At 38.0% G+C, this 21019-nt stretch overlaps 2 protein-coding genes across 3 annotated transcripts; both read right to left on the minus strand.

Annotated features, from left to right (window-relative positions):
- Nucleotides 1-155: 155 nt before the first annotated feature.
- Nucleotides 156-5489, minus strand: rln1 (relaxin 1). Its single transcript, XM_053649624.1, has 2 exons — nucleotides 4607-5489; nucleotides 156-691 (listed from the first exon to the last, which is right to left on the minus strand). The coding sequence occupies exons 1-2, from the start codon at nucleotides 4779-4781 to the stop codon at nucleotides 321-323; spliced, it is 546 nt and encodes a 181-aa protein (XP_053505599.1). The 5' UTR covers nucleotides 4782-5489; the 3' UTR covers nucleotides 156-320.
- A 90-nt stretch (nucleotides 5490-5579) lies between these two features.
- On the minus strand, nucleotides 5580-19980 carry plgrkt (plasminogen receptor, C-terminal lysine transmembrane protein). Of its 2 annotated transcripts, none has more exons than XM_053649626.1 (6): nucleotides 19852-19980; nucleotides 18831-18921; nucleotides 12783-12913; nucleotides 10330-10439; nucleotides 6501-6646; nucleotides 5580-5859 (listed from the first exon to the last, which is right to left on the minus strand). In XM_053649626.1, the coding sequence occupies exons 2-5, from the start codon at nucleotides 18909-18911 to the stop codon at nucleotides 6519-6521; spliced, it is 450 nt and encodes a 149-aa protein (XP_053505601.1). In that variant the 5' UTR covers nucleotides 18912-18921; nucleotides 19852-19980; the 3' UTR covers nucleotides 5580-5859; nucleotides 6501-6518. The 2 variants fall into 2 exon arrangements, with proteins under 2 accessions (XP_053505601.1, XP_053505600.1); XM_053649625.1 differs by having other exon boundaries at nucleotides 5580-5884.
- Nucleotides 19981-21019: the final 1039 nt, after the last annotated feature.

Here is a 21019-nt window from a genome sequence, read left to right on the forward strand (position 1 = left end):
TGTTGATAGATTGTAGATAATATAATTGATGTTATCATTGATGGTGATGCCGCATGATCAAGTTTGTGATTGGTGGTTGCATTCAACTTAAGCTCCGCCCCTGTCGATCCAGATTTGACATGCTTTTGGTGTATAAAATCACGGATCGTCAGTCACTTGACAATAATGTTTATTTTTATTTATTTTCCATTTATATTGTAACATCATAGACAATATTTACAAACTGGACATTTCTGGAGCAGCTTAAAGAGGTCTGTCTGTGTTTAAATAAGTCCTGGACCGCACTCGTCCGCTTCATCCATCCATCCATCCCTCCATCCTCAGCACAGACGTCCGATGTCGTTCTTGGTGCAGCCCTGACTGCAGCAGAGCCCCGCCAGGCCGAGCGAGTAGTTACGCTTCCTCCGGTCCTCACGAAGCCAGCTGAGGTCTAAACTCCTGACATGTTCGCCCCCTAGTGGCCCGGAGGAGAAGAGCGAGTCCAGCCAGTTCCTCTGCACTTCCTCAGACAGACTCGACTCATCTCTGGTGTTCTTCTGAACTCCCACAGCCTGGAGGAGGTCACTGAGAGAGGAGGAGGAGGAAAGGATGGAGGATCGTTTGTCTGGAGCTTCGTCGTTGCTTTTTATCCAGCCAAGTTGCTCGTCTCCGTCTGACGAGCTCTGGTAAGACAGCAGCAGCAGGTTCGGATCTGAGGAAAGATGATCTTTAAGATTTAACCTTTGATCCTGGATCGTTTTCATTACAACAGCTGCCGTATTTGTGAGGGTGATTGTGTTGAATGCATGTTTAACTTTTACACCACACACTTCACACTATCAATCACTTCAAAACAGTACTAAATAATGTGATTTGATTGATTGATTATTTTCCAATTACAGCACATCAGGACGCGTTTTATTCCTCTTATACAGCAGCGAATAAGTTTAGCATTGTGGGACGTCCATGATCCAGGAATTAGTTCCTGTTGTCACTTATGTTATAGCAGCTGTAAACAGTCCTTCCTTCACCAGCCCTTCTTTATTCTCTCTCTCTCAAAAAAAACCAAAAAAACGCAGCTTGTCATGTTCCTGACAAACCAGAAAGTGTAAACTCCTCTGTCCTGAAGATGTCTAAAAGCTCTGACACTGGAGACTCCTTCCATAAATGTTAAATAATAAACGTCTCCTTATTCGTTTGTGCTAATAGTAATAATTATATGTTTCATTAAAAAAATTTAGATAAAAAGGCAGAATAAGAAAAAGATAAACATCTATGTGTTTGAATGATAAAATTTCAGCGTTTTTATTTCTTTATTTTAAAACGGTCAAAATCCTTAACTGTAATTTAAATTTTGTCTGTTCTTCTGTAAACAGGGCGGCTGTGGATCAGTTGGTAGAGCGGGTTGTCCACTAATCGTAGGACTGGCAGTTCGATTCCCGGCCCACATGACTCCACATGCTGAAGTGTCCTTGGGCAAGACACTGAACCCAAGTTGCTCCCGATGGCAAGTTAGCGCTTGCATGGCAGCTCTGCTACCATTGGTGTGTGAGTGTGTGTGTGAATGGGTGAACGAGACAGTGTAAAGCGCTTTGGATAAAAGCGCTATATAAGTGCGCCATTTACCATTTAAACGTCTACAGATTATTCGATCGCAAAACTACAAATCGTTTGAGCAGCCCTGGTAAATGTATACCAAAGACAGAAATAATATAAAAGATGTGTTTAAAACACTTTAAAATGAAATAAATGAATTAAATAATTACATTTTTAGCTAGCAGCGATCACCCAGTGTTCATGTTTGTTGACACACTGATTGTTTTTTGGTTTTTTTTTTGAGAGAGAGAGAGAGAGAGAGAGAGAGAGAGAGATAACTGGGGGAGGAAACGTGTCCTGTATTCCCAGAGAAAGCTCTGTCTCTCATTTTAACATCTTTAACGTCTTTAAGACCCGCTGGTGTGATGACAGAAGCAAAACCTGAGACTCTAAACACGTCACCCTTCACTTAGCTATCGCAACTGATTAACAGATGCTCAGATATACGTCATGAGCTCGCTGCTTAATTAATGACCATCATTCATTAGTACAGAAGGTGTTGGGAATGCTGGAGTTTGGAAACTGCGGCGAGAACAGTCTCATTAATCGCGTCAGCGCTCATTAACACCGTGTTCAATTTCATGTAATTTCGTGTAACACGCGTCACAATTTCGTGTAAACACAGTGTTAATGAGCCCTGACACAATTAATGAGACTCTTCTCACCGCAGTTTCCAAACTCCAGCATTCCCAGCAGATTTACCTTCTCTACTAATGAATGATGGTCATTAATTAAGCAGCGAGCTCATGACGTATATCTGAGCATCTGTTAATCAGTTGCGATAGCTATGTGAAGGGTGACGTGTTTAGAGTCTCAGGTTTTGCTTCTGTCATCACACCAGCGGGTCTTAAAGACGTTACTGATCAGAAGGTCGGGGGTTCAAGCCCCAACACCGCCAAGCTGCCACTGCTGGGCCCTTGAGCTCCAGGGGCGGTCCAGGGGGCTGTATTATGGCTGACCCTGCACTCTGACCCCAACTTCCTTACAATCTGGGATATGCGAAGAAAAGAATTTCACTGTGCTGTAATGTATATGTGACCAATAAAGGCTTCTTCTAAAAACTTCATAAAAGCTATATTCTAAAGATACATTATAATCCAATACTTTACTGCATTATGTAGCTGAACAATACAGAATTACAGGTGCATTATTTTTTATATAAATATATGACGTGGCAACAAAATATAATCTATTTCTTCTTATTATTATTATTAATATTATTATTATTACTACTATTGTTATTATTATTATTATTAATTCAGCTCAGAACAGACAAATTCGAGCAACTTGCGTTTTATATTTTAAATTTATTTTCTTTCACTGTGCAGGAAAAAAGCAATTAAGAACAAAAGTAAAAGACTAAAACATTCAGTTCAGAGTCAGTTTTTTAATTTTATAATAAAATATAAAAGGATAGAAAACAGTCATAAAAATAATGAGTACACGATATAGGCTGAAGTCAATAATGAACTTTTTCACACTATCTGTTGTTACCCAGATGAGGATGGGTTCCCTTCTGAGTCGGGTTCCTCTCAAGGTTTCTTCCTCTTAAAACATCTTAGGGAGTTTTTCCCTTGCCACCGTCGCCACTCAGTGGCTTGCACAGTTGGATAAATTCGCACCTTTAATATCTGTATACCGTGTTGATATTTCTGTAAAGCTGCTTTGAGACAATGTCTATTGTAAAAAGCGCTATACAAATAAAATTGAATTGAATTGATTTTGCTTCTGTTCTCAGAAATGAAGGTATCTAACAGTACTTTTTCCCCCTCTTGTACCTGGAAATCTTTAAAATAATTGAAGTTGAGGTCATAAGTTTACATACACCTTGCAGAATCTGCTAAATTTAATAATTTTAATAAAATAATAATAATAAATAAGAGGGATCATAAAAATCCCATGTTGTTGTTTATTTAGTCCCGCCCGGAATAAGCTATTTCACATAACAGACATTTACGTATAGTTCACAAGACACAACAGTAACTGAGTTTACACAAATGAACCAGTTCCAAAGTTTACACATGCTCAATTATTGATACCGTGTGTTGTTACCTGGATGATCAACGACATGACGTGTTTATGTTTTGTGAGAGTTGTTCATGAGTCCCTTGTTAATCCTGAACAGTTAAACTGCCCACTGTTCTTCAGAAAAATCCTCCAGGTCCTGCACATTCTTTACTTTTCCAGCATCTTCTCCATATCTGACCTTCTTGAGCATTAGTGAATGTTTGCACCTTTTGTAATAGTCGTGTACGAGTCCCTCAGTTGTCCTCAGAGCGAAAAGATGGATCTCAACATCATACATCATATATCGACTGTTGGAAAGGGGGTCAGATATGCAGAAGATGCTGGAAAAGTAAAGAATGTGCGGGACCTGGAGGATTTTTCTGAAGAACAGTGGGCAGTTTAACTGTTCAGGATTAACAAGGGACTCATGAACAACTCTCACAAAACATAAAAAAACAGTCGTGGATCGTCCAGGTAATGACACACAGTATTAATAATCGAGCGTGTGTAAACAGTTGAGTAAACTCAGGTATTATTGTGTCTTGTGGACTATACGTAAACATCTGTTATGTGAAAGAGCTTATTCAGGGTGGGACTAAATAAAAAAATGAAACAAAATGCACTTTTAATTTTTCATCCCTCTTTTTTTAATTTTTTTTTAATTATTAGCATTTTGCAGATTCTGCAAGGGGTGTGTAAACTTATGACCTCAACTGTATCTGGAGCTTAAAGACCACAACTCAGAAAGCTATTTAAAGGTACTTTACAAGGTGAAATACACACACTAAGGGTACAAAGAAGCACAAAGTGGCAGAAGTACGGTGTGTACTTTATTTCTCAGAAGATAAACTTTAGAGTTTTATTATTATAGAATTTGACTTGTTTCTAGTCAGTTGTTATAAATTTGCAGGTTTTATATCGCACTGAATGCATGGGAATAAACATGCAAGACACACGTGTGTATTTTTTTCTTCTAAACAAAGTTAAAAGAGATTGGTGTGTGTGTGTGTGTGATGTGACTCACCCTGTCCCGGTAGCTCCAGGTCGAGGTCTCGTCTCCACCGCGAGCCCCCGCAGGTGAAGATGACGGCGCGGATGAACTCTCTCCCGCACAGCTTCACTCCGTAGTCCCGCTGCTGCACCGCGCGCGCGCACACGCACACCCCGCACAGCAGCACCGGGATCAGCAGCCGGGACATGTCGACTCAGCACACACACGCGCGCGCACGCACGCACACACACGTATACGCACTCGTTCACACACAGGTACGCGCGTGCAAAGATACCAGGTGAGAGTGTCACCCACCGCCGCTTTATAGGGCCAGGTGACGTCACGGAGCCGGCCAGGCTGTCCTCATAAGCCCCGCCCATCACCTCCTCTCCCACTTTACCACAAACAATAAAAAATAATAACGCTGAGATGAACCGTGTACTGGGTTTATATTATATACAAATACAGTGCTCTACGCTAATATTGCCACCCTTGGTAAATATGAGCAAAGAAGGCTGTGAAAATTTGTCTTTATTGTTTAACCTTTTGATCTTTTGTTTAAAAAAATCACAAAAATACTCTGCTCTCATGGATATCAAACAATTGCAAACACAACACAGGTTTATCAAAAAAATATTTCTTAAATATAGGTGTGCAACAATTATTGGCACCATTTTAGTCAGTACTTTGTGCTAGCTCCCTTTGCTAACAGCTCTGAGTCTTCTCCTATAAGGCCTGATGAGGTTGGAGAATGCATGGCAAGGGATCTGAGATCATTCCTCCATACAGAATCTCTCCAGATGCTTCACATTTCCAGGTCCACGCTGGTGGACTCTCCTCTTCAGTTCCCCCCACAGGTTTTCTATGGGTTTCAAGTCAGGGGACTGGGATGGCCATGGCCGGACCTTGATTTTGTGGTCAGTAAATCATTGTGTTGATTTTGATGCATGTTTAAGGGTGCCAATATTAATGTAGGGCGCTGGCTGTAGATAGATAGATAGACAGACAGGTTTATGATGTTTTATTTGATGATTCTCAGTAGCACACAGTAGATATTTGACACAACACCGTTTTACAGAGCGTACCAAAAGAGCAGTTTCTACCAATCAGTGTGTGTGTGTGTGTGTGTGTGTGTGTGTGTGTGTGTGTGCTCACAAATACACTCACTCACACACACACCAGATATCAGAGAGATTCAACACAACAGATGACAGCATCTCCTCCGTCTCTCCTGTGACGTCTTTCACATGGTTTCAGAGTCCCGTCTCTGTTTAACAGCTTGTAGACTGTTTAAAAAAAACAGTTTGGTGTCTGGATAAGATGTTCAAAAAGAAAGGATCATATATAATTATATATATATATATATATATATATATATATATATATATATATATATATATATATATATATATATATAAAATAAAATAAAACCACAAGTGCATATCGACTACATCACACCGTTTAGACCAGACGTTTAGATTTATATCAAATAGCAAAACTGACATTTAAGAAAATACCAAATGTGAGTCGTGTTTTAGCTACTGATTAACAAATTATCTTTGTGTAATATAAAAGGTGCAGTTTGTAATATCTCAAGTGTTTCTTGAGCTTTAATATTTAATTTAATAATAAAATTTCAGAAAATGCTTTAAAAAAAAACGTGATTCTCAATATTTTTGCTGTTAAATTTTTCCAGTCTTGAAATTCTAATCAGGTGTGCCTGATCCAAAATGTCAGGCTAAAGACTTTCCAATCAAATATTTATCCGTGATTATTTATGAATTTTCCAACACCTAGCCAGTTGAGCTAATCAATCACTCATGATCGATAGTTAATCTTTTAAATTCTGCTGAATTCAGGATCTCAAAGAACCTTGTCAGAGTACAGAGACATCTCCGTGGTCAAGTTCCCTCCCTCCCTGACTTACTACTGCTGAAAGCATCCCTCATTTCTCCGAGAGAGGAGGGAGGTGGGATTTTGCTCTGCGCACTTTCTCAATGCTCTCAAACGTCGGCGGTCCATGAGGCAAATTCAGCCGATCTGCTTCAGTCACCATGATGCTCTCAGCTTCCTCTGCAATCATAAAACGCATCTCGGGAGTTAATAAAGACTGAGCGCATGAACGCACATTCTAGACAAAAATAAACCCAAAAATAATGAGTAGGTCTGCTCTGATAAAGAGCTCAGGGGTTTGGGGTATTCTTTAATAGTTTACAGTGAAATATGGTGTTATGGAGAGAGATGCGTGACTATGAGAAAACATTCGCCGGCTCTATAATAACAACCTCTAAGAAGAGAAGTGCTAATTGAAGCACTGAAGAAGAAAATGTTGGCGTTCATCTACGTTCTTCTTCTATTTTCAAATTATTGAAGGAATTGGGGTGGGGGATCAACAGACAATTTATAGATAATTTCCCATAAAGTCGAGAACAGCGTGACTCAGTGAAGCGGCGGGTAAAAAAACACACGCGTCATCATATCATTGCTAAATACAAACACCGCAAGGGTAGAATATATCTGCCTTTCACAAACTCCAATATCACATGGCCAAACAAGGGCTTTGTCGTTGTTTATTAAAAATCAAACAAAAGAACAAAGAAATAAATAATATTTTAAACTAAATTAATTTTGTACAATTAATACTTAAAAATTTTTTTTGCAAAACAATTATCCTGGACATTGAATATAAATAAGAAAACAAATAAATTAAACAAATAATTAAATAAATATTTCTATACACTCTTCCTGGAAATATAAATAGATAAATAACTAAATAGATAAAAAGACAGACAGATCAATAGATAGACAGACAGAATGATGGACAGAACAGACAGAAAGATATAGATAGATAGATAGATAGATAGATAGATAGATAGATAGAGATCTGTAGACAGATTATTAGATAAATAAATAGATAGATAGAAACAGATGGACAGGGATTGATAAACAGAACGACAGACAGAAAGAGATAGATAGATTAGATAGATAGAGAGACAGATCGATAGATAGATAGACAGATCAATAGATATACAGATTGATAGACAGACCAACAGGAAGACAGATATAGATAGATAGATAGATAGAGACAGACTGTTAGATAGATAGATAGATAGACAGAGATAGACAAACAGACAAACAGATAGATAAAGAGATAGATAGATAGATAACAGACAAACAGATAGATAGACAGATAAAGATAGACAGACAGATAAACAGACATACAAACAGATAGATAAAGAGATAGATAGATAGACAGAATTTTTTTTAATATGTATTTATTTATTTTGTAGGTCGAGTATTTTGACATTTTTACCACAACACATCACATTGAACTGCTCTACACCAGAGAGTGAAATATTATACATTTAATAATGGTTTTATGAACCGAGGCTATAACAGTAAACACTGCACACACACTGCATGTGTGACGAGGAGGCGCTGGGCCTCGCGCCTCGCACTGTAGCTTATTAAAGTCAGGTGATGTATTTTGAAAGCGCGCCTCTTATCTCGACTCTTGTACCCAACCTGGATCAGGACTTTAATTTGATGCCCACGAGGGCACTGAATCCTGCGTCGCATAAATAAGCGCCAACAGTTGTGCTGGTCGCTTTAGTGGAGTGTTTTACAGTGTGCAGTATGTGAAGCCGTCATTTCTGTGTTTTCTGCTCTGATTTGGTGATTATACTCTGTAAATATCTCTAATTATTATAAACGTTCATCGCTGCTGTATACGATCACGTCAAGTTAATCCACCCAGACTTTACACTCCTTGATCTAACACACACTGACACACCTATTTGAGGAGTGTGTTAAAACAGTGGCACAGTGCAGTACAGAGCGAGCGGCTTCTGAGACCCTGAATGATCAGTCGATCATGTTTGAAGGAGTTTTCCGGAATCGGTCGATGAACACAGCATCAGCAAGCTCAGACCACTGCGCCTCAGGCGGAGTAACTGATTGATTGGAAAAAGGACACAGGTCAGGGGAGGTCACATCCCTCAGGACACTTCACCTCACACGACCTTTCAGTGACTCAGCGGTTTAAACTTAAACACATTAACTTTTCATAAAATCTCAGAACTGGAGTGTGCTGCATAATAATTTACATTCCTGTTAAAATCATTTATATGTAAATGTAATTAGAAATTTAGGCTTCTGCGGCCATCAGTCAAGGTAAAGGAGGAGTGGCCTCTGTGTGGTTTCAATCAAGGTAAAGGAGGCATGGCCTCTGTGTGTGTGTCAATTAAGGTAAAGGAAGCTTGGCCTGTGCGTGTGTCAATCAAGGTAAAGGAGACGTGGCCTCTGTATGGTTTCAATCAAGGTAGAGGAGGCATGGCCTGTGCGTGTGTCAATCAAGGTAAAGGAGGCGTGGCCTGTGTATGGTTTCAATCAAAGTAAAGGAGGCATGGCCTCTGTGGTTTCAATCTAAGTAAAAGAGGCGTGGCCTCTGCTTGGTTTCAATCAAGGTAAAGGACGCATGGCCTCTGTGTGTGTGTATATGTGTCAATTAAGTTAAAGGAGGTGTGGCCTTCAGTCAAAATAAAGGAGGTATGGCCTGTGTGTGCTTTCAATCAAGGAAAAGGAGGTGTGGCCTCTGTGTATGTGTGTGTGAATCAAGGTAAATGAGGTGTGGCTTCTGTGTGTGTCAATCAAGGAAAAGGAGGTGTGGCCTCTGTGTGTGTGTATGTGCCAATCAAGGTAAAGGAGGCATGGCCTCTGTGTGTGTGTGTGTGTGTGTGTGAATCAAGGAAAAGGAGGTGTGGCCTCTGTGTGTCAATCATGGTAAAGGAGGCGTGGCCTCTGTGTGTGTCAATCAAGGTAAAGGAGGCATGGCCTCTGTGTGTGTCAATCAAGGTAAAGGAGGCGTGGCCTCTGTGTGTGTCAATCAAGGTAAAGGAGGTGTGGCCTCTCTCTGTGTGTCAATCAAGGTAAAGGAGGCGTGGCCTATGTGCCTGTCAGAACCAGTAAAGGAGGCGGGACCATTGTGACCGTCAGTTCTGCTGAAGATGTGAACTCGTCGGCTGACTTGAACACACCTTAAACAAATCTTTATTATGAAACACTACAATCCTCATAAATTATTCAGGTTATATATTATATCCAGACATAAAAGAGGAAAATATTGTTTTACGACACCTTTTCCGATTTCCATTTTATTATTACGTGTAAAGGTGTTTTGAGCAATATGATAAAGGTCAAAGAGAAAAAAAAACGAAGAATCTACAACGGAGGAAGCGTGACAGACTTTACAAGTGCTTTGTGTTCGGTGTTGATTGAATTAATAACACGGTGGTATGGCCTTGAGGGGACTCCCTCCCACCATTAAACTGGTTTAATTCATACTTCATACCTCGCAAGATATAATTTAAAGCTAAATATACTGTATTTCACAGAATTGTCAGAGCACTTAAAGCAGCTTTTTCTGAGAACAGGCTGGTGGTGACACTTGAAGACAGGATTCTCTAATAGGATTAATGCGGCTCCTACGCTAAACCTATAATCACCAATCAATCACACACTTAAAGTAACTTGAGTAACTCCAACCTTCTGAACTAATTAAATGAGTTCAGGAAGGAAGGACGGACCGATATAGAAACTCACGCCGAACTCTGTTACGAGTTCACCGGAGGAACGTCGTACGTATCCGTGATGCGTTTTGTGAAGCTTTATTAATTTTCTCTAGTTTATAAACAAGAAATCGAAGCAGAAATAATTGTGCTCTCACGCTGCTGCTGAAATCAGGGACATTAACGCACCTCTCACGCGGTGGACGTAGGAGCCATACGCCATGTCCATCTGATACACCAGGATGAAGCTGAGCGGCACCAGTGGTGCAAACAGACCGGGTTTCCTCCTCTTTATGGCACTGTGGAGATACACAGTGAACACATCAGCTCCATGTGTGGCGAAAGATCAGTGTATATTATTTACATCATTTATTGTGTTGGTTTTACTAAATAAAACCAAAAAACCCAGAGGTTTTGTGTATGTCATATTTGAACTGAGAATATTTTTAAAATATCACTTTAAAGCTCATTAGGATTTAAAGTATTAGTATCGATATCGGAACATAAAAAAAAAAAATCATTCTACACTATCTAAATTTAACTGTCCTCATCGGGACCTCGACTAATCGATATTCCTGTCCTTCTGTCCATCTTGTCCACCAAGATATAAAAACTTGCACACTTTTAAACAGTTTCTGTGATTCTTTAAAGCAGAATAAAGTCAGAACTGGATCAGGGTGTGGTCTCGGCTGAAATACGGAGCACTAATATTGTTGTTGCTTCATCAACAAAAAAACCCAACATTTTAATATCTATTTTAATCTTATTTAACTCTATTAAAAATGTATGCTTTTATACTTAATTTATACGATTTGTTGCTTTATACAGTGCATCCGGAAAGTATTCACAGCGTTTCACTTTTCCCACATTTTGTTATGTTCTAGCCTTATTCCAAAATGGATTAAATTCATTATTTTCCTCAAAATTCTACAAATACCCCATAATGACAACGTGAAAGAAGTTTGTTTGAAATCTTTGCAAATTTATTAAAAATAAAAAACAAAAAAAAGCACATGTACATAAGTATTCACAGTCTTTGCCATGATGCTCAAAATTGAGCTCAGGTGCATCCTGTTTCCACTGATCATCCTTGAGATGTTTCTACAACTTGATTGGAGTCCACCTGTGGTAAATTCAGTTGATTGGACATGATTTGGAGAGGCACACACCTGTCTATGTAAGGTCCCACAGTTAACAATGCATGTCAGAGCACAAACCAAGCCATGAAGTCCAAGGAATTGTCTGGAGACCTCCAAGACAGGATTGTGTCGAGGCACAGATCTGGGGAAGGGTACAGAAACATTTCTGCAGCACTGAAGGTCCCAGTGAGCACAGTGGCCTCCATCATCCGTAAATGGAAGAAGTTTGGAACCAGCAGGACTCTTCCTAGAGCTGGCCGCCCGGCCAAACTGAGCGATCGGGGGAGAAGGGCCTTACACAGGGAGGTGACCAAAAACCTGATGGTCCCACTGACAGAGCTCCAGCGTGTCTATGAGGAGAGAGGAAAAACTTCCAGAAGAACAACCATCTCTGCAGAACTCCACCAATCAGGCCTGTATGGTAGAGTGGCCAGACGGAAGCCACTCCTCAGTAAAAGGCACATGACAGCCCACCTGGAGTTTGGCAAAAGGCACCTGAAGGACTCTCAGACCAAAGATTGAACAAAGATTGAACTCTTTGGCCTGAATGGCAAGCGTCATGTCTGGAGGAAACCAGGCACCAGTCATCACCTGGCCAATACCATCCCTACAGTGAAGCATGGTGGTAGCAGCATCATGCTGTGGGGATGTTTTTCAGCAGCAGGAACTGGGAGACTAGTCAGGATCGAGGGAAAGATGAATGCAGCAATGTACAGAGACAAGCTTGATGAAAACCTGCTCCAGAGCGCTCTGAACCTCAGACTGGGGTGAAGGTTCATCTTCCAACAGGACAACGACCCTAAGCACACAGCCAAGATAACAAAGGAGTGTCTACAGGACAACTCTGTGAATGTCCTTGAGTGGCCCAGCCAGAGCCCAGACTTGAACCCGATTGAACATCTCTGGAGAAATCTGAAAATAAAATAGCTGTGCACTGATGCTCCCCATACAACCTGATGGAGCTTGAGAGGTCCTGCAAAGAAGAAAGGGAGAAACTACCCAAAAATAGGTGTGCCAAGCTTGTAGCATTATACTCAAAAAGACTTGAGGCTGTAATTGGTGCCAAAGGTGCTTCAACAAAGTATTGAGCAAAGGCTGTGAATACTTATCTACCAGTGCTTTTTAAAAATTTTTATTTGTAATAAATTTGCAAAGATTTCAAACAAACTTCTTTCACGTTGTCATTATGGGGTACTGTTTGTAGAATTTTGAGGAAAATAATGAATTTGATCCATTTTGGAATAAGGCTGTAACATAACATAAAATGTGGAAAAAGTGAAGCGCTGTGAATACTTTCCGGATGCAATGTATGCACATCAGATTATTGTCAATCAAATCTGTCATCTAAATCATCGTCGTTTTTATTTTAAATCTTTGATTTGAAAAACTAAAAGGGTGAAAAGATTTATTTTTGGTTACTAGGGTTAAGGTTAGGATTAATTAGCTACAGTAAGAACAGGGTGTTTGTGTGTGTGTTTATGTGTGTGTGTATGTGTGTCTGACCCGGCAGTGAGGCCAACTGCAGCCAGACCGAAAAAAGACCCGAAGTATTTGAGAAATTCTCTAGACCAGGCGATCTGCATAGCCATCTGTCGCTCTCGCATCTCGTTCTGCATGAGGATCTGACGCTCCATCTACACACACACACACAGAGTTACTGTATCCTTTAGAAATGTATAGATATGCTTAAATAAAACACATTCACACACGTCATGTGTCAGATGTTCACCAGAGCTAATAATTCATTACTATTCATTACCATTTTATTCAATTTCATGCATTAACGAGCCTATCGTTATTCCCATGAGACATTTAGAAAGCATTCAGGAGTGCATGTTGACCTCCGACCTCCGCCGTAACCTCCACTCTTTCACTTCTACACACTTTCAAAAGAGGTCACATGAGCACATTAGCATGTTTTTCCTCATTTCCTGCTTTTTTCACCGTCGTATTTAAATTAGACAAGCGGAACAAAAGAATTTAAACTCGACCGGAGCTGGACGTAGAAATGTCCACTAGGACGACGCTCGAGGAAATGAAACGTGCAATTAACGTTAAACATTAAAGTGCTTCAAATTGCAGGGCGCGTGTTTCTGAGTCGCTGGGACCTGCATGTCTGTTTCGTGACTCACCATGACACTCGCACGTCAACGTCTGGGTTTTTTTTTCACGTCTAATCGATGCACTATTTCTTCCTTGAAAGGGTCATTTGGTTACATGTCATCCCAAAACGAGTGGAACGCGAACGTGATCAGGCCACATGATGCTGAAGGAAGAGGTGAATATAGCTGTTACATATTAAAGCGTTATTACAAACTTTATAACAAACAAACGGGAAAACCGTTCACCTTCACCACCGAATCTCATCCGGCGCCTCGTTTGAGAAGAACGCGTGAAAAGAACACCCTAATATTCTCTAATTATTACGTCTTGTTAATTAATCACGTGAGTTTGGTACACAGAGACAAGCAGCATTAAGGTGCAAAAGTTTACACACCCTCCGTTCAAAGAAACGTCAAAGCACGCAAAATCAACCTGTTCAGAAAACAGCTGACAAAGAGTTCATCACGAACCTGATAATAAAAATAACCAATGCCTACCAATAAGCCCCACCCACTTCGCTTGCTCGACCGAGCTTCTGTGAAATGGAGGCCGGAGTGATCGAAGGAAACAGTTTCAGGTATTCGGTTTCCTGAATGCTGCGGTTACAGACAAATAAATCTAAAAAAAAAAGGATGACTCCAGACAAACATCACGGAAAAATAAAGTGAGCACGAGAGAAAATCACGTTATTGCCCACGTACTGATTACATTTTCAAGGAAATTGTTCCAGTGCTACATCAGATATGAGAAACGCTCAGTTCAGAGCAGCGCTGAGACCTTGGAAAAGTTTCATCTGACCTTTTTCACCAAAAAAAAAAAAAAAAAAGTGTTATATACAGTATGTTATAAATAGTTATAGTTATAAATATGTTATTGCCTTGTAATTGAATTAATGTGAGCCATTTTGTACCAAAATATTGCTTAATTTCCAGGAAAAGTACATGTTTGTAGAAATCATATCCATTTAACTACTTATTATTTTATTTATTCTAATTTAATTTCCAGGAAAATTCAATGTTTGTAGAAAAAAATTATCTATCTATCTATCTATCTATCTATCTATTTATTCATTCGATTGAATTTACTTACTAATTTATATATTGAAATTTCCTGGAAAGCACTGTGTTTTGTAAATATGTGCATTTACTGCAATTAATTACTCATTTAGTTAGTACTTCAATATTTCCATTTCCACCAAAACAACGTATTCATTTAAATTTCATTTCTGTAAAAACAGCGAGAAAGTTTTTATTTACTCATCCAACTCGAGTCCAATCAAACACCACCCGGAACATAACTGCCCCGCCCCTGAAAACAACAGCAGCAGGAAGTTAGCATCAAACACGCAGTTTCGTTCGTGTAGATTCCTTCAGTGTACCAATATTTAGTTTAGAATTTATTTTATTTCAAATCCATCTTATTATCTTGCAGATACGTTTTTAGACAGTGTTGCTAGGCAACCGGAAAATGCGTATGCTCAACATGAGCTACTTAACTATTGAGGCTAACTTTATCTTAATTGAGATTAGGTCTCGTGTGTTGAAAAGGTAAAGACACTGACGGTGGTAATGTGACAGACGTGTCACGATCCTCAAAAAGTTCTAATGAAATTTCTAATAAAAGATTCCGTATGATGTGAAGTGTAAGAATTCATTCATCCTCTCCGTGCTGTCAGAAATAATCTACAAACTCAAAATAAATTGACGGAAATTGTCAAGGGTAATGGGAATCAGAGAGGAAGGGGATAGACTACGCTGTTAGACATCTTAATGAAAAGGAAAATCGTCCGTCACTTAAATGGCCCCTCAAGTGAGCGTCTTTGTCCACTTAATGACAGCAATTCATTTTCAAGTTTATAAAAGGCCAAAAACAGGCTCCTACAGAATAATCTGCAACACTGAAAATTAAAGATTCTGAGTAGGATTTTTCTTTCTTTTTCTTTTTTTATTTACACATTCTTCTCCGCTGATTTGAACATTATTTGTTTATTTTCCTTCCTCGTTTACATTTACTCGATTTCTTGCATTTAGGACTATGCTTTAGACCAACTTGCTCTCTTTTTGATCTGTTTGTAAAGTTTAATAATAATATATCTGCTATTAAAAGAAAAAAAAGCCTTCAGGTTAATGTAAATCTAAAGTACATCACGTACTCACAGATATGGCTTTGATAAAATAGCACTTGATCCAGCGCACCCAATCATTTTACATTTCTTTTATTTTTCACAATTTTTATACAGTTACTCATTCACGCAACTTAACGACACGAGAATTAGACTAAAAGTTGAGGTACTTTTTTATTTTCCAAATTAATAAAATAAGATTTGTTTTAATTCGATGCACTCTCCTGTAAAGAAAACGTTCCTACACTATAGAAAGTGACTTCTTAGCAAACAGAAATATCTTGAATTTAGTTAAATTTATCTAGTTTTATTACTTTTCTGGCTCTTCTCGTTATATAAGATCACAATAAATGGAATTATTAACGATTATTAAATCTATTTCTAGACATTTTTGCTCATTTTCTTGTTTTGTTGGCAGATCATTTTGCTCATTTTAAGCATTTATTTCAAAAGGAAGCAAAATGATCTGCCAGTACACCGGAATAAGAACATTATAAGCCTGAAATAAAGTGAGTAAACATAACTAGAAATAAGTTTAATAATCTTTTATTTTGTTTACTGTAATCCTATAACACAAAATATTAGATCAGTTTGACTTCAGTCCAGATGTTTTCACATATTAAGATTACGGGTTTGAAGGATAAACTGACCGAGTGCTCATCTTCACTTTTATTTTACTTCATTTTTGGAGGAAGCAAGTCATTATTTAGGAAAAATGCACATTCTGTGGCATGTTTTATTTATAAAGTATATACGCTGTGTGTACACAATGACATCCTAAGCTCAAGAAGTAGAAAAAGGAAATGAGAAAAAGAGCGAACGCGTGAAGGATATTGAGTGAAATAAATAAAATCCGGTGGAATGTAACTGCGTCACTGATCCTGACCTTAAACCAACAGACGCAATCAGCACCACCTCGCCGATCGATCAGGCCGTGATGAGTGTTAATGCAGGGCGGAAACAGCTGCGCGGTTTATAATCCGCCCTCCATCAAGCGGAGGAAATCCTGGCGTTATAATATCGCTGATCACAGCTGCTCCCCGCCTCACGGGCACAGATCAATCAAAAAACATCACATTATCCCAGCGTAAAATGGGGCTGAAAAACAAACTCGGAATCGCAATAAAAGCGCGCGGGTTACACCTCACCCGTGCGTTCGCTCGGGGGGGGCAGAAATAAAGATGAAGCCATCTTTAACGAGCAAAATCTCTGCGTCCTCGTGATGATCGCTGGGGAAACATAAACACGCCGAGGGGCCGAAGTGTTCAAAATAGCGCAGGGCTGTTGTTGTTGTTATTATTATTATTATTACGCACGATAACTATACATCGAAACAATCATCACAATCAGAATTTTTTATTGGATCCTTTATTTTCTTCTCCACGTTATACACTACAAACCTATTTTCATGCAATTATATACACACACACACACACACACAACAGGTCAAAAGTTTGTGGACGCGCGACTGAAATGTTTCTGATGATCTTAAAAACCTTTTGATCTGAAGGCGTATGATTAAATGTTTGAAATCAGTGTTGTAGACAAAAATATAAGCGTGCCGACGTATTCATTTCTTCCATTAGAAAACGAACATTTTATTTACAAAAAAACAGACGACTTTTTTTAAATGGACGACTCGGAGCGAAATATTCCGAAAAGCAGCCAATAAGAGTCCAGCGTAGGTGTGAACTCCTTTAATACTGTTTAAAAATCATCTCAGGGAAATTCCTCAAGAAATCAGGTAAGAAAACACCAAGAATACATTTCTGGAAATTCTTGGCGAAAAGGGCATATACTTTGAAGATGATAAAATACTAAATTATTCTGATTTATTTTTGATTTTTTTTAATCATGAAACCATAGTTTCATTTGTGTTACTCCAGAGTTTTCATGACTTTATTATTATTCTAAAATGTGGGGAAAATAAAGAATGTATGTGTCTAAACTTTTGACCGGTAGTGCATATATCGGTTGAAGGAAATATAAATAATAAATGTGATAAATGTGACACGTGTTGTTTGGTTAAATATATACACCGTACATTAAAGTATTTAACCAGACTTCTTTCTGAACCCATTTTCACCAAGGGTGCCAATAATTCTGGGGCTGACTGTAAGGTTAAGCCACAATCTACATACACATCTTTATTCTCGCGTAAGAGTCGATAAGAACACGAGATCTTGAATCTTCAATGTTGTACGTTTAAAGAAAAAAAATTAAATATAAAAAGAGTACACAATATAAACAAACGAAAACGTATCTTATTTAGTGTTTCATGATACACATCAGGATATTTACGTTTACTAATTAAGAAAAGTACCACGGAAAATAAACCGGCAGTGCTACATATGAAAAACATTAAAAACTCAGTGTATTGTGTCGTGATTTAGCGTCACATTGTCGTCGTAAATTCACGCTCGACTTCTTCAGCACCACCTCCGTTTTCACCTACAATATTAAAAAACAACCCCATATTAAAATAACCCGGTCGATACACAGCGACGGTAACAGAGCGGCTGGGTAAATATCAGAAATAATCCATGGCGTGAGACGGAGAGTCAACGCGCGTCACAGCATCCTGCGTATTTAAGGATAAACAGCTTATGAGCCTAAACAACGAGAAATATCACATTATTTTTATCTTAACACCAAGGTGGCCTCATACAGAGCCTTCATTTTAGATATAATTCATTCATTAATATTCATTCTCATTATAACAAAGAAATTACAGACGCAAATGCTTCCATATGCAGCATTATTACTGGCGTGTGTATTAAGGCTGAGCGATACACGATATACTATAATATCGACACCGTGATTTTTATATATATATATATATATATATATATATATATATATATATATATATATATATATATATATATATGTGTGTGTGTGTGTATATATATAACACTTTTTATGTGTTTTTTGTTTTTGATATTTCCTTTTTTTAAAAAAAAGAAATTACAAATTCTAATCAGAAGCAGCTTCTGTTGATGCTAATTTTATATCTTTATGTTTAAATTTAATTCAATTGTTTAAAAAGAATGTATTTGACTCGGTTTTACCGTTTTTTTCCTGCCAAGCATGTTCGTTCTCAACAACCTAAATATCATGATATGATATTTCTGTCAATATATTGCCCCACCCTTAAAATCTACTACTACTACTATAATATCCACAAATTAGACTTCTTACACACATCTACCATCTGATCCATATACGGACGCTTTGGATAATCTCCAAATGCTTAAATAAAATATGAACTCAATACATCTCATTATATATTATATTATATACTGTATATACATTATATTATCTACCTGCATTCTGGCATTGTGCAGCATGAACTCCTGCTGCTTCTTCATGTTCTGGTCCATGACCTTCGATACGAGAATGCCCATTCTTCTGAAACTGAAAGCAGAAATAAGAAAATAAATCACCACACGTATCCGATATTCAGAATAACTCCTGATTTTTTTAAAATAGCAAAACAAGTTCCTGTTCCCGGTTTACGTTGTTGCAGCTGTAAACAGTCGTTCCCTCACCAGCCCTCTCTTTATTTATTCTCTCTCTCTCGAAGTTAATAACACAAAAAAAATTACACTTTTATCTCTGACTGTTACAAAGCGCTGACACTGGAGACTCCTTCCATACATGTTACATAAATAACATCTCCTTCCCCTGTAGAAAACGATCACATAAACGTTTTTTTCTCATTAATTATAAATAAACCTGTGATTTGCAGCTGCACTACTGTCAGAGATGCTGTTCCAGAGAATTATTGACTTTTTTAAATTTTTTAAATAGATAAACTGTTGAATTGTTGATCCAGAAACCACAAAGGAGTGGGTGGGGTGCACAGACTTTTGTGCTCACCTGTTCAGCATGGCTAGTTAGACTGACTGGTTAGATCTGAGCTAGTATTAACATGCCAAGCTAACAATAAAAGAGTTAACCAGGTAAGTCAGGTGAAAGTAAAACCTCTGGAAACAAAAACCTGATGGTGGTGATGATGACAGATGTTTTGTTTGTTGTTGGTTTTTTTTTAAAGCCACATCCGGATCTTTTTAAAACATGACAGATCTGTCACTGTGGACACTTGTGCTAAGCTAAGACCATCTATAAAAATAAGCAGACTTCGTTTAAATTGCAAGCTTACAAGCAAAACAACTTGCTGTCAGGTGAAAATAAACTTCTGTACACTTCACTGAATTGTTTTTGTTTTTTGTTTTTATCAATAACAAGCTAGCATGCATGCTAATCTATTCAGCACGCGCCTCCTATGAAAAATTGGCGCGTTATCAAACAATGAAACGCACAAAGTGAAATAAATAACAGTACCTGAGTTATTTAAGATGAGAGAATAAATAAAGTGATGTTTTTAGACTGTTTAGGACTTCAAGGACACACAGAACTACAGCACAGACCTGACAGGCTCAACCAATTTTGTCATTTGTATTCTGAGAAATCCCGCCCCGTGCGCTGTGATTGGTCAGAATGGGCCCGCCTTCTGCTCTCTGATTGGGTGTTAAAAAAATCAATCAAAGCAAGTCTTCTGTTCGTACAGGGTTCTTGATTGTGTTTATATTTATTTATACAACGTTTATGCACATCTATTTATTAATATATTCATATTTTTATTTTTATTGATATGGTGAAATTCATTACATTAACTCATGCATGCTTGGAAAAGGTTTAAACAGTTATTAATAATCATAAAATGATTAAAGTACATTAAAAAATTCACGCATTTATATTGTAAAATCATTACAATTTACTAATTTATAAGTGTTTTTGGGAAGATTTGAATAATTATATATGTGTGTTATTATTAAGGTAAATGAAATCCACTTGTTTAATGTTTGATGTCATGAAATCGATTAAATTTACCAATACGAAACATCTCTTTGAAAGTTTTGGATAATTATTCATAATTACAAAATGATTAAAATACATTAAAAACTGAAATTATGCTCATACGCGAGTGTTTTGGAAATATTTGAACAATTATTGATAACATTTAGTCTATATGAATTAGTTCGTTTTTTTTTTTTTTAAAGTAAGCAATGTTGAAATGTTTGCATTATCTCTTGTTGTTTACGGTTCTACTGTGTGTTCTAGTTTTCATTTCCTGTCTCTACCACGTGTTTTTGTTGTTATGGGTGTAAAAGTGTAGAAAGATCAGTAAACCATACAACAGTGAACTGAAACACACTTATTTTATTCTATTGAAATGTAGTAATGAAATGATGTGTGATCAGGTGTTTTAAACTACAAGGAAGGAGGAAGCATTAAAGTGCAGAGAACAGGAGATTGAAAGCAATACACTAAAATCTGGATTAATTATTGGACGCCATCTTGTGGCAGAATTTCCATTATAAGCAGAACAAGTGCTCTTCCTCAAAAGCCGAACTGCAGCTCTGTGGCAGAACTACAATTCAGTACAATTTGAATAAAAACAACACTGTGATAATATCCTAAATCCTGACAAAAGCTCAGTACAGCCCTT

The sequence above is a fragment of the Ictalurus furcatus genome, chromosome 18 (assembly GCF_023375685.1).
Source record: "Ictalurus furcatus strain D&B chromosome 18, Billie_1.0, whole genome shotgun sequence".
NCBI classification, from domain to species: Eukaryota; Metazoa; Chordata; class Actinopteri; order Siluriformes; family Ictaluridae; genus Ictalurus; species Ictalurus furcatus.